The sequence below is a fragment of the Phalacrocorax aristotelis genome, chromosome 3 (genome assembly GCF_949628215.1).
Source record: "Phalacrocorax aristotelis chromosome 3, bGulAri2.1, whole genome shotgun sequence".
NCBI classification, from domain to species: domain Eukaryota; kingdom Metazoa; phylum Chordata; class Aves; order Suliformes; family Phalacrocoracidae; genus Phalacrocorax; species Phalacrocorax aristotelis.
The window spans coordinates 24,537,699-24,551,813 of record NC_134278.1 but is presented as its reverse complement, the minus strand read 5'-3'; the positions used below and the strand labels follow the sequence as shown (position 1 = coordinate 24,551,813).

The following is a 14,115-nucleotide window of genomic DNA, read 5'->3' as shown; positions in this document are numbered from 1 at the left end:
GGCTGAAACTGAGCCTGGGGAGAGGGAAGGAAAGCTGTTTACTTAAGTGGCTGTTTGATTGTTTGTGTCCTCTTTCTTCTTAGCTCCTGAATCAGTGATCAGAGGTTTGTGTTAACTGATAATAAATTAAATTAAGCATAATTAGGTATAAATTCTCTTAGTCAAAACTGTTTTGTCCACAACAATGTATTGAACCTTTTGCTATCACATGATTGCGAATGATTTATCTCATGACCAAAACTCCCATTTGAGCAAGTAGTCCTGACCGAGGGATGGATTAATGCCTAATCATGTGGCAGAAGCTGTAGTTCTAGGCATATGACTGTCATGTGGCTGGATGCGTGAGCAGCCATCATCACCTAGTCAGTTGTAAAGTCAGTATACAATAAAAGAAGGGTTTGAATAAAATAGTGTTTGTACAGTAGACCATTTGATAGAGAAAAGGCTACTGGTCCCAATAAAAGAGAACAGGCTGGGTCAAGTTGAATCAACCCAGCAGACTGCATCTGGTCTGCAGGTTATGATCAAGAACTACGGTTTCTTCATTATCCTTCCACAAACGCAGAACAATTTCCTGCCATGGTTAGAACTATATGCATGAACAAATTTCACAGAGCAGCTGCGTGATACTGAGGTCCTATTGAAAACTTAATCACAAAATCACATTTATTTAAACAAAACAGGTATTTTAAATTTAGTGAAAGGGAAGTGGTTAGGTTTTACTATGTAAAGTATTTAACCATTTTAAAAACTTGAGAAATGTATTTGCTTTTGTTTTGCCATATATTGTAGTTATTATTCCAGGAGTTTGTTTGTTTACCTCTGACCACTTCTTTCAATCAGGGGTGTATTTTATAACTTTCTCAAGTTTTCAAGGCTAAAATCTTCTGCAACCGTCTAACCTACTGATTTGAAAGAAAATATGTGTTACTGTATCTGTATGACCTTGTCTGGCAAATCAACCCACTGCATATTAATAAAACCAGCATGTATTGTACTGTTATTGCTAATAACAGTTATTTCTAAACCTTCTTTGAAAAAGCTTTTCTATATGTTCAATAATACTTGCATAAACTTAACTTATGCTTAGTAGCAATAACAAAAACTGGCAGAACATAGTGTTAATGTAATCATAAATGAGAACTTCCAATGTTCTGCTAAAATATGTTGCATATTTCAAGCTAGATTTAAGATAAGATTGATTTCAATTAGTGTTCTGTATCCAACTTGTCAACAAATGTTAACTTCAAGAGCACTTACCAGTAGTACTTAAAACTACTGCACTTTAATTATGAATCTGAGTAGAGCAAATGACAATATAAGAAATAAGAAAAGCATAGAAAATAAGTATATATAGGCTCCACACACCTTGTATTTTACTTAGTGACCAGGGCAGCTGATCAGGTGGTGTGTCTGTGTCTACAGGCGTGCACATGAATAGATGGGAATATTGCTCTTCACTGTTACAGGCCAGCAAAGAAAATTAAATGTAAGGATGTAAAATAAAATCCAATATAATCATGAGTCTGTTGACACTATTCTTAAAATAGGTTGGTAAGCTAGAAACATGTTTCTGCCAGGAATAAAGTATAAACACACAGTAGTCTGGTTTTTGTGGGCTGTTGTTTTTTTTTTCCTGTGCCATTCTGTGTGTTTGCTAATTAAGGGCCAAATATCTGGCAATTTTCGTGGTGTTACTTATTCATCTCTAGATGCAGTGATCCCCTGAAACTAATTCTTGAAGAAACCAAACAGGTCAAACAAAGCTTTTGAACGTACCACTCACACAGAAAAAATATTATATTTGATGAGATTATTTTTAATGTACATTTGCTTTATTATAGTTTAAAACATAGATGATATTACACATCTATAGTTCTATCATTTTTTTCTATAAATATATATACCTTTTAAATTTCGTATTTACTAGCTAACTGCAAAATGAAATGTATAAAGAGCATGTTTCATACATAAACAACTTGCACAATACCAAGAGTCAGTAAGTACGAAAAAATGCCTGCTGTAAAGAAGTGGTTAGAAATAACAAAGCCAATGGGAAAATAAACCCATGGGCTTCTAATTAATTTTATTATTTTGCTCTTTAAATGTTGCTTACAATCTTTTAACTGTTCTTGTATCACATTAGGTTTATGAATTCTCAGAAATTATTGGTAAAAAGAGTTGTTGTCAACTGTAAACACTGAAATAGCCTTGAGGGTACATTGTTATCACTTGGTATTCTCCAAGATGATGAATCACATATTTATATATTACATTGGTTTTATACCTGATTATCTACAGCATAGTTTTCTTGGCTTCTAATGAGAAACTTCTAATGAGAAGCCAAAACTTTCATATTTAGTAAGTAAAATAGGTGGTAAGTATACTATCCTATCATTACAGAGGGCAGCTGAAACACCCACTGATCCTATCATGCCTAAGGATGTGCTTCCAAAGTCACATGCCCTCCAAGCTGCCATGGCACTCACATAATTGTACATGGTTGCAGCCCAAAGCCGCAGTCCAGCCAACAGCTCTGAAAGCATTAGGCCATTCTTTGAGAATACAGGAGCACAGCAAGTAAAACAATAAACATTGTTTTTTATTTTCTTGATGATGACTGTCATTTGGAGTCATGGATTCATTTTTTCTTTCTCTCTTTATGCAGCTGTTCCACGCACAAGTGATACGCAGTGTAGCTCAATTCCAGAGCCTAGGTATGGAAGGAGAATTGGCTCTGAGTTTTCAGCAGGCTCTGTTGTTCGATTTGAGTGTAGTCCTGGTTATCTGCTACAAGGCTCGAAAGCTATCCGATGTCAGTCTGTACCTAATGCCTTAGCTCAGTGGAATGACACAGTACCAAGCTGTGTAGGTAAGCAAATACATTTAAGTCGTCTGTTCTGTCAAACTTGTCTCTGAATCAGAATTCAAGAACTGTTTCAGAAAATAATATTTAACACATATATTCACTTTCATTCCATTAATATCAGTCATGCCCAATTTAAAAAAGCAGTTTTCCGTATCAAAAGGTAATTGAGTACCAGCTGGCTGGTAGGCAGTATAGTGTTTTATGTAATGAGTTAGGTTATATAAACAAGTGTGATGCACATTTTCTTGAACATTCATTATCACAGAATCACAGAATGGTAGGGGTTGGAAGGGCCCTCTAGAAATCATCTTGTCCAACCGCCCTGCTTGAGCAGGGACACCCAGAGCAGGGGGCACAGGACCGTGTCCAGGCGGGTTTTCAATGTCTCCAGGGAAGGAGACTCCACAACCTCCCTGGGCAGCCTGTTCCACTGCTCTGGCACCCTCACTGGAAAGAATAAATTTTTTCTCATATTGAGGTGGAACTTCCTGTGTTCTGACTTGTGCCCATTGCCCCTTGGCCTGTCATTGGGTACCACTGAAAAGGGTCTAGTCCCATCATCCTGACACCCACACTTTACATATTTATAGGTATTGATGAAATGCCCCCTCATTCTTCCCTTCTCCAGGCTAAACAAACCCAGGTCTCTCAGCCTTTCCTCATAAGGGAGATACTCCAGTCCCATGATCATCTTGGTAGCTCTCCGCTGGAGTTGCTTGAGCAGTTACCTGTCCTTCTTAAACTGGGGGGCCAAGAACTGGACACAGTACTCCAAATGTAGTCTCACCAGGGTGGAGTAGAGGGGGAGGATAACCTCCTTCGACGTGCTGGCCACACTCCTTTTAGTGCATCCCAGGATACTATTGGCCTTCTTCACCACAAGGGCACATTGTTGGCTCATGGCCACCTTGCTGTCCACCAGCACTCCCAAGTCCTTCTCAACAGAGCTGCTTTGCAGTAGTTCAGCCCCCAGCCTGTACTGGTGCATGGGGTTGTTCCTCCTCAGGTGCAGGACCTTGCACTTGCTCTTGTTGAATTTCATCATACTCCCCTTTGCCCAGCTCTCCAGCCTGTTCAGGTCTCACTGAATGGCAGCACAGCCTTCTGGTGCACCAGCCACTCCTCCCAGCTTGGTATCATCAGCGAACTTGCCGAGGGGGCACTCTACCCCTTCATCCAGGTCATTGATGAATATGTTGAACGGGACTGGACCCAGCACAGACCCCTGGGGAACACCACTAGTTACGGGCCTCCAATCAGACTCTGCCCCATTGATCACGACCCTCTGAGCTTTATTGTTCAGCCAGTTCTCTATCCACCTCACTGTCCTCTCATCCAATCCACACCTCCTAAGCTGGTCTGGAAGGATGTTATGGGGGAAGTGTCAAATGTCTTACTGAAGTCAAGATAAACAATACCCACTACTGTCCCTTCATCGACCCAGCCAGTCACACCATCATGACTCATACACATCTTGCAATACAGGACAGATTTTAATTCTCTGAAGTGTCTTTACCTGTTTTATTACACAGCACTTTTTATATATTTCTATCACACATAGGTTGATTTTTTTTTTTCAAGCAGAAGCATAATGTATATTGAATAATGACAGCATTGTTAAGTATAGCTAATTTTCTTCAGTCTGTCAACAGACAAGCAGTGGGATAATGTTTAGCACTTCAAATTTTTGTTCTAAATGTTCAAAGGTTTTCTCCTCCCTCTCCTTGGATTTATATGCAAAAGTCATTGCTATTCATAGGAATTTACGCTATAGTTAATTAGAATGTTCTAAAAATAAATGTAGGTGTCCTATTTTCTGTATATTCTGTGCTTTTTTTTGTTTAGTTTAGTTCTGTTTTCTTGAACCTCAATGAAGCCACTGCGTATAGCAATATTTAATGTACCACACTGCTTTACCAGCTAGATCCAATACTGCAACTATCTTAGGCTGTGTTCACATGATTCTTGTCAATCATGATTGTGTTTAGTGTTATATCTTTACAGTTTGTTGTTTCTTTCAGGTAAGACATGATTAGACCGTGCTGCTAGACTGTTCTAGGCTGCACACACTCGAAGTTAACTTCTGAATTGTTTATTCATGCAGGGTGTATCTTAAGGTTGATGTTGTTCATATATTTTTGATAACTGCTTCCTCAGTTCAGTTCATTGTGTCACATCTATGTGTTTATGCTAGAAAAGAGAATTATTATAATTAGCTTAGTTAAATTATTATTACTTTTCTGTTCTCTGAAGTGGTTTAGGTTTTGTAATAATTCATTATAATACTTCCTTTCAGTGCCATGCAGTGGGAATTTTACGGAGCGGAGAGGTACTATTCTTTCACCAGGTTACCCTGAACCATATGGTAACAGCTTGAATTGTGTGTGGAAAATCATAGTGACTGAGGGATCAGGTATTCAGGCAAGTCTATATTCTGCCAAACATGGAATATTAAGTACTTTGTTGTTCAGTTAAAAAAAGTAATTATTTCTCTAGAAGTGTCAGAAAATAGCAATCAGTAAGATCATTTTTGGGGGTACTTGAAATATTTGTGCTTTGTTTTTCTCAGTATTGTTCTTTGGTTAGCTTTATTCCATGTTATTTTATTTTTACATCGGGTATGAATGAGAAATGGTTAACAAGCAGCCTTCTCTTTTAACTGTGTGGAATATTGAAAGCAGGTCCTGATCCTTCAATCTGTTATGCAAATACCAACCCTTTCTATCTGCTAAGATATCGCTGAGGCACTTGAGAGGTCTGCAACTGTCTTGATTATCTGCTCGTTTACACTTTGAGTAATTATTTAATTATTATTACATAATTATGCAACATATGTACAAAATCCTTCTTACTTACCAGGAGTCATAATTCTATAAGTAAAAAAAGCTTTAAAAGTGAACGTTAATGTTTTATTTGCATTTTTTCACTCAGGTGTTTTTGTTTGGATCTGTGTATGTATATTTTCTTTGGGGCATGTTGTCCTTTTATTTTGTTGTTTCTAGAACATTTAAAAATACATATGGTTATTTGGTTTTAAAAGTGCTGTGGTGGTGTTTTACAGATCCAGGTCATCAGCTTTGCAACTGAACATAATTGGGACTCTCTTGAAATATATGATGGTGGAGATATGACAGCACCACGACTTGGGAGCTTTTCAGGTGAGGATATATGGTGATTTAAACATACAGTTCTATATATAGATGTCTGAGAGAACATGTTTTTGCTCACACATATACACAAGGAGTATATTTGTATTGCATCTTTTATTATATCTTTATGAAACACTCATTTTGGGGAGGAGATTTCAGGTGCTGTAAATATGTCAGTATTCAAAATCAAAGATTTTCAGATGAAAATATGATACTAAAATGTTTAATTTTTATTAGTGTAATTTAGGTGCTAATATTTTCAAAAATATTTCTGTTGTTTATCTTACCTACCTCTCCCGTAGAAAGGATATAGTGATATAAATTGGTACTGACATTCAAGAAGCTTCCTTTGATAGCTTTGACTTAGTTTATCCTTGTTATCCTCCCTTTCTCAGGAAAAAGGTGAAGCATTCAGTATTCATCCAAACTCAGCAGAACTCAGAGAACAAACCAAATTACTACAATTGGGACACAACAAACCATGTAATTTATTGCTTCAAGTGTGCATCAAGCATATATAGTTTTACTCCTTTTTTATAGGACAAATTTTATAGAAAGAGCATGTTCTGTAAAACAAAACAAGAGAAAGAGATCTTTCATATAAGTTTAAGTAAAGAATAATATCCCAGATTCATGAACCCTATCACAAGTCTGACCTGATTCTGGTGTCGCTAAAGCCTTTTGTGGAATTTTGACTCTGGTGACTTCACAAAATTTTAAAGTGTAGATGTATATTGGATTGTGTAAGGAAATGAACGATCAACTGAAAAAAATTAACCCCTTATTATTTATTTGGATATTGAATTAAATTGAAGTTGCACCTCAAAATTATGTATTAAAATTTGTCGTGGATTAACCCTCACAGGCAGCTCAGCCCCACCCAGCTGCTTGCTCACTCCCACACAGTGGGATGGGGGGGAGAATTGGAAGGGTAAAAGAGAAAACTCATGGGTTGAGATAGAAAAGGCAAAGCAAAAGGTACATCTGCAAGCAAAGCAAAACAAGGAATTAATTAAGTGCTTCCCATCGTCAGGAAGGTGTTCAGCTACCTCCAAGACAGCAGGACTCCATCACACGTAACAGTTGCTTGGGAAGACAAATGCCATCACTCCAAACATCCACCCCTTCCTCTTTTGTCTCCCAGGTTTTATTGCTAGGCATGATGTCATATGGTATGGGATATCCCTGGGGTCAGTCAGGGTCACTCGGGGTCAGCTGTGTCCTCTCCCAACTTCTTCTGCACCCCCAGCCTGCTCGCTGGTGGGGTGGGGTGAGAGGCAGGAAAGGCCATGACTCTGTGCAAGCACTGCTCAGCAATAACAAAAACATCCCTGTATTATCAACACTGTTTTGGTCACAAATCCAAAACACAGCACCACGCCAGCTACTACAAAGAAATGTAACTCTATCTCAGCCAGACCCAGTACAAAAGGCTATAACATTTAATATTAAAGGCTAGTAACTATGCTGTATAGTAAACTGGCAATAAGGAAGAAAGAAATTATGAAATGTAATCATCTTCTGAAAAGTGAAATATATAGCAAGTATATTGGATCTGTTGAATAAAGATCTGATGAAATGATCCATTTATCCATATTCCATGTAACAATACCCAAGACTCAAAACTTTCTTATTCTATACTAAAAGTGTGTCATCTTGCTTTAGCTTGAAAGCCTTCCTAATTTCCAGGGAAACTGGAAAAGACAGTTTCCTATATTGGAAAAATTTCATTGGAGATAGAGTAGCACAGCTTTATTGTAGATTTAGCATTTGTATAATGAATGTCAGACTTAAAAATGAAGAATTTTTTTTGTGTATGGAAAAGGCCTAAGGAAGAATATTTAAACATAACATTAAATCTGCTGTTCTCAAAACTGAATCCGTAATGTGGCATTGAAACTGAATTCCAGGCATAATTTCATAAAGTAGTAAAATTCAGAGTTTCTCTCTTGCTATATCTTGTACAATACTATTGTATTCTGATTCACTCTCTGTGAATTCATCTGTCTTCTAAATAAGTATTCGAGATGCACAGGTGTACAGCTAAGTACTAAGAACTTACTAAATTGTGCTACTAAACTATGTCACAGTGTTGATTTGGAAAGGTGAATTCACTGGAGTCTGTTTCTTAAGACTTCACAAAGATAGATAACTATACCATTTTCTTGTGTCAGGGCACAGCATGGGCCAGCTGCTGCCTGGGGTTGGGATGCCAGGGGTGACAGGAGCTCTCTGGGGCAGCAAGCTGTTGCCTGTCCCACTGCTCCAGCCAGGAGCAGGACAGCTGGGGGCACTGGGGCAGACCCAGCCCCAGGCATTAGGCATCTTTCTGGAGACCAGAACAGGCTGAGGCTGGTCTGGGATGTGGACCCGTGGGCGGGCCCAGGTCAGTGGGTGCTTCATATACCCAGTCCCAGAAGAAGCAGATGTTGGCAAGTGATCAATAAAATTTCAGTTAGATCACAGAATTCATAGAACATCCCAGGTTGGAAAGGACCTCAAAAGATCATCTAGTCTAACCTTTTGTGGGAAAGGGAGTCTATATGAGATCATCTGACCCTCCGTCCAATCACATCTTGAAAACCTCCAGTGATTGGGACTCAACCATGTCCCCGGGGAGGTTGTTCCAGTGACTGATTGTTCTCACTGTAAAAAATTTCTAATGTCAAGAAGAAACGTCTCGTGGTGAAACTTGTACCTTGTCTTCTTTTTGTGGTCCCTGTGAAGAGAAAGCCTCCATCCTTTTTATACCTGCCCTTTAAGGACTGGAATTCTGTGATAAGGTCGCTCTCTGAGCCTTCTCTTCCCCAGGGAGGAAAGACCTAACTCCTTCAGCCTTTCCTAATAGGGCAGGTTCTCCAGCCCTTTGATCATCTTCATGGCCCTCCTTTGGACCCTCTCCAGTCTGTCCGTGTCTTTCTTGAACTGTGGGGACCAGAACTGGACATGGTACTCCAAGTGCAGCCTGACAAGCGCTGAGTAGAGTGGGATGATGACATGTCTACCTCTGTTACTAATGCCCCTCTGGGTGCAGTCCAGGATCTGATTTGTCTTCATTGCTGCAGCAGTTCACTGCTGACACATGTTCAGCTTGTTGTGCACTAGGGCCCCAGGTCCCTTTCAGCAAGGCTGCTCCCCAGGCACGAAGATCTTAGCCTGTATGGGGCTCTTTGGTTATTCTGATCCAGGTGCAGGACTTTTCACTGGTCTTTGTTAAACTTCACACTGTTCTTGCTAGTCCACTGTTTCAGGCTGTCCAGATGTCTCTGTAAGATGGCTGACATGTCAATCTCACCACTCAGTTTAGTGTCATTAGCATTTTGGTGAGGGTGCTTTCAACTCCATCAACCAGATCATTTATGAAGGTGTTGAAACAGTGTGGGGACCAGTATTAATCCCTGGGGGAGCTCACTTGTGACAGACTGCCAGCCTGAACTATGCCATTGAATGTGATAATGACGAGAATTAAAAATTCTAGCCTCATTTATTTCTCACAGTACAATAGGATATAATTTCCCATCTTATTGAATATCACCCTCTAAGGAAGTAAAAGCCTGGTGTTAAATGTTAGCAGATCCTACAAAGGAACAGAACTGCCAGAAAAGCAATTTTGTTCAATGAAGAGTATATCCATTCTGAGTCAACATCCTCATGCATACGGAACAGGCACCTTAAACATCCTTAAATGTATTTCAAATTTCATATGGATACTATAAAAAGTCCTCCCCCCAGGAAGATGTTTCACTATTTTCTGTATTCTATGGTAAGTATTGTGTGATGTGAATGCTCTGTATTCTCTGTGAATTTCCATATTTGGAGCTTCTATGTCAGACAGTAAAACCTTCTTTGAAGGTCAACTTGTCATCTTTTACCTGCTCACCATTTGTATCAAGATTTTGCTCAATACAGTTAGATTTTAAAAGTATTTACCATTTCCTGGTTTAGACTGTAGTCTTATGAAGATAATTCTTTCCAGCATTTCTTTCTAAACCCGAGTTTCAAGATCATACCTAGACTGCTCACAGTTACTGTAGAAACAGCAAATGCCCCACAGGAAATTAAAATATTTCTTATACAACCACCGTTGAAGTTCATTAGCTACTTGATACTGTCTGTCTTTGAGGATAATGATAGAAAACTATGTCATTTTTAGCCTCAGTAGATGTTCCAGCTTTAGACTATAGAATGAGTTACATGATAGTCATGTGGTAACAAAAAAATATGTGTCAGACTTAGCAACCCTAGTGGCAAATAATGTGTCCAAGGTCAGTGATAAGCTTGTTGTGTAACGCACACTGAAGTCAGAGGCACACCATTTTATTATAGTTATTTTAATTAGATAAAGCTAGTATGTCTTTTTTTTTTTTAATGTGTTGCATCTGCTTCTTCATTTCCTGTCATACCCTTAGGATTAGGATAAGTGGTTGAAATATTATTGTGGGAAGAAGGTGTGGAGTGGACACAGAGGAAAATCTGGACTGCTTTGTTCTGTACTGCAGGGTTTTTATACATGTGGAAAAAAGTCAAATGGCAGCTGAGCTTGATCTCATAATCAAATCGTGATTTTTTTTTGTTTGCACCTCTTTTTTTTCTATCCAAGTTAGTAAAGTTTAATCTGAACATGATGGGATCTTATTTGATTGTACTTACATAGCCTCTTAGTATCTTGACTTGCAATCAAAATTTTCTTGCAGTTTCAGGAGAAAACAAGGCAGAATGTTTGAAATTTCCATGCATATAATGAGAAGAAAATGAGCCTGTCTGATTCAGTCTTAGTTACGTCTTTTCAATATAAACTCTGATATATCAGCGTGCAACAGTTTATTCCATAACTTTTATTTTTCCAGGTACAACTGTTCCAGCATTGTTGAATAGCACCTCCAATCAACTTTACCTGCATTTTCACTCTGACATTAGTGTGGCAGCAGCTGGTTTTCACCTGGAATACAAAAGTAAGATTGCTTGTTTTATAGAAATTTCTCAGGAAAAACATGCATATGGAAAGGAAAATCTATATTCTATATTCTCTATATATCTATATTTTTCTTTTGGTTTTTGGTGTTGGTTTTTTTTTTTTTTCTTCCCCGACTACCAAAGTCTACTCAGCATGAACCTAATATAAGTGATATCTATTAAACTGAAATTCTAAATAAAGCAACATTTGAAATTGCTGAAAACCTGCTTTCACAAATCAGCAACATATAACAAATCAACCTGCCAATTCAAAACAGCATTTTAAAAATGCAGGCTTTAATTAAGCTGTGGGGTTTTATTCAACTTATTTCAGCTTAGTTCTGAAATTTAGGTAACAAAAAAATAAAGAGTTAGTTTCCCTGTTTGGAAATAGATAAAGCCAGAACAGATAATTCTTTTTTTTTTCCCCTATTTATACATGTATATATTTATTCCTTGCTATTCTTTCCTTTCTTTCAAATTCTTTTCCCTCAACTAATTGCTGTAATTTAAAAAAAAAACCATTATAATCCCAGAGCTACAAGAAAACATTACAGTTATCTTGGTAAATCACCAGTGGTATGAGCAGAATAACCTAAGAAGGTTAATGGCAAATTCTGCAATATATCAAATGATTACCTCACATAAACATATATAATTCAAACATGCATGTTTGTATTATTAACTCTCTCAACAATTTTAAATACTATAGAATATAGTAAATTCAGCACATGTGTTCGCATAGTATTGCTTTTAACTGGAAATAGTTACTGCTAAGAATATTCTAGTCTTTAAAAAATAATATGATGACAAGTTAACAGTCTCATGAATGCTTTGATGAAAGTCACAGAGTAACTCCTTTTTAATTTTTGAATGTGGATGTGCTCTATTTTCTTACAGAGGGCATTCAAGAATTTTTTTTGAAAATGGAATTGTTTTGTGCTACATGCATTCCAATATTAATATCTAAAAATGTTAATATTGTTCTTCACCTTTTTAAGAAGTACGCATAAGTAAATAAACACATAAATGATCTTCAGTAAGCTCTATTTAGGATTGAAATTAAAAATGGTATAAAATATAAATATGTACAGAATTTTGAAAGACAAGATTTTTGTCTCATAAAGAATATTTTAAAATAAACACAATCCATAAGATAGTCCTATGTTTTAATTTAGTTTCCTGTTTGTTTCAAGCAATTATATGCAAGCATATTGTAGAGGTTTTTTTAATATAATAATCCTAATTGTGATGTAGAATGAGAATATGACTTACTTCTGCAGGAATTTTTTTAGAATCTACTATTTCGACAAAGTTCTCTTTTTTTGCCTGGGGAGCCCTTCTCCCCAATTGGTCAGCCTGTTTTCCTCCCAAAGCCTTTCGCCTTAACCTGCAGTGATAATATAATTTTATATGAAGTCTAAAGAGGTACAAATTTATTCTAGGTAGTTGCTGTACAATGAACATTTTGAAGTTCAATTATTATCTTTTACTGTATTGGCTTCATTATCCCTGTCAGTCCTGAAAGAAATGTATTCTCTTAACAAGTAAAAAGTATTTGAGAGCATGCAAGGTCTCTTGGATTTATGGTTTTGTTTGTCTCCTAATTGCCAGTCCCACAACTGTGCTCTGGTAAAGCATCTATTGACTTCAGCAGTTCCAATATTTCAATGCCAGGGTTTTTCAGAAGTGCAGCTCAGTACAGGTCAAGGTAGCAATATTCAGCATTCAGAGCTTAGTTAACTATTCTGTTGACATTCTGACAGGAAAGAATAATTTCCTTTCTCATGTGGCTATACAGTCTCTGCAGGTCTAGCAGGAGTACAGTACATCTGTGTGTGTCTCTGAATACATAAACTGAGCAAATCCCCACAGCAAGAATTTGCTGTTTTATATTGAGCAGTCACCTTTTTAGATTAAGAAAGAAGCACAGAAGGAAATACTTTTCCATTTAACAAGATGCAGATATTGCTAGTGTTTGATTATGAATTCTCACCTATTGTTTGAAGCAGCACTGGAAAAATATATACTTTTGGTTCAGAAGTCAATCTAAAATTTGGAATAAAAATGTCCTTTTATTGAGGAGTTGTCTTACAGAAGCAAACACAAAAAAGTGTGATGTCTGGGAAAAAACATTCAACATGAAATGCTATGTTAGAACGTCAGGTACTTTTGACAAAAACAAAGGAAAAGGAAGGCTAGATTCATAGTCTTTCTAAATAAAGTGCTTTGCAGCTGTAACATTCAGCTATAGTATAACAGGCCTAAGTTTGATTCTTTCCTCTTGCAGAAATTTGAATGTCTGTGTAGTCACGGTGGAGGACCTCAATACCTACTTTTGTGTCTGTTCTACTTAATAAGACTAGCTAAGCAGCTGTATCAGGATTTGTATCAGCATTCTAATTACCAGGAAAAATGGTCAGTCATTGAAGTTCAGCTTATAATTAAACATTTTGTAAAAAGTAGTAGAGTACTAAGATCAGATGTATAAAGAAAACATCACTGTTGTGAGGCCAGGGAGCTATATTTAATCTATTAATTTAACGGACAGAGCTGGACTTGTATGTACGTAGAATGAAGGCAGTTGGTCATGATACTTAAGTGGGTACATGGTTTTCAGTTCTTGTTCAAATATATGTTTTTAAAGTTTGTAATGGAATTGTAGAAGACAGCTTAGTAGTTTGTCTCCTTTGCTGAAATACCCTGCGATATTTCTCTGAGTAGCAGCAATTGTGTTCAAATCATTGCAGGTAACAAAGACCTTCTTTCTTTCTTTTTGTAAGTTGTCAGTAGCTGCTTTGTGGGAATCCACTCTGTTGTCTTCTTTCAGTTTGTCTTTATTGAGGACAGAGGAAGAGCAATGGATTCTGGACTCAGCAGTAAGAAAAGCCTTCTCCATTCATCAGTTCTGCTTTTTATTGTAGTGCTTTTCCTTTATTTTATGTAGTCACAAGAAAAGGATATTCAGTAAAGTATGGGAAAAGAGTGGATTTCGAAGATGAATGACAGATTTCCAGAAAGATTTATATAACATCCCTTTCATTTTCTGATCAGAAAACTAGCTGAGGGGACACACTAAACTAGAGAGAAGAAGAGAGAGCACAAACTTGCTGGGAAATACTGTTGATAAGTAAGAGTTACTAT

At 37.3% G+C, this 14,115-nt stretch overlaps 1 protein-coding gene across 1 annotated transcript in view; it reads left to right on the top strand.

The window, feature by feature from the left end:
* Nucleotides 1–14,115, top strand: part of CSMD1 (CUB and Sushi multiple domains 1) — a 1,237,849-nt gene that overhangs the window by 1,046,191 nt on the left and 177,543 nt on the right. The window contains exons 34-37 of the mRNA XM_075086937.1: nt 2,669–2,872; nt 5,166–5,290; nt 5,931–6,027; nt 10,866–10,970. Coding sequence (XP_074943038.1) covers nt 2,669–2,872; nt 5,166–5,290; nt 5,931–6,027; nt 10,866–10,970 — 531 coding nt within the window. The remainder of the gene's footprint in view (nt 1–2,668; nt 2,873–5,165; nt 5,291–5,930; nt 6,028–10,865; nt 10,971–14,115) is intronic.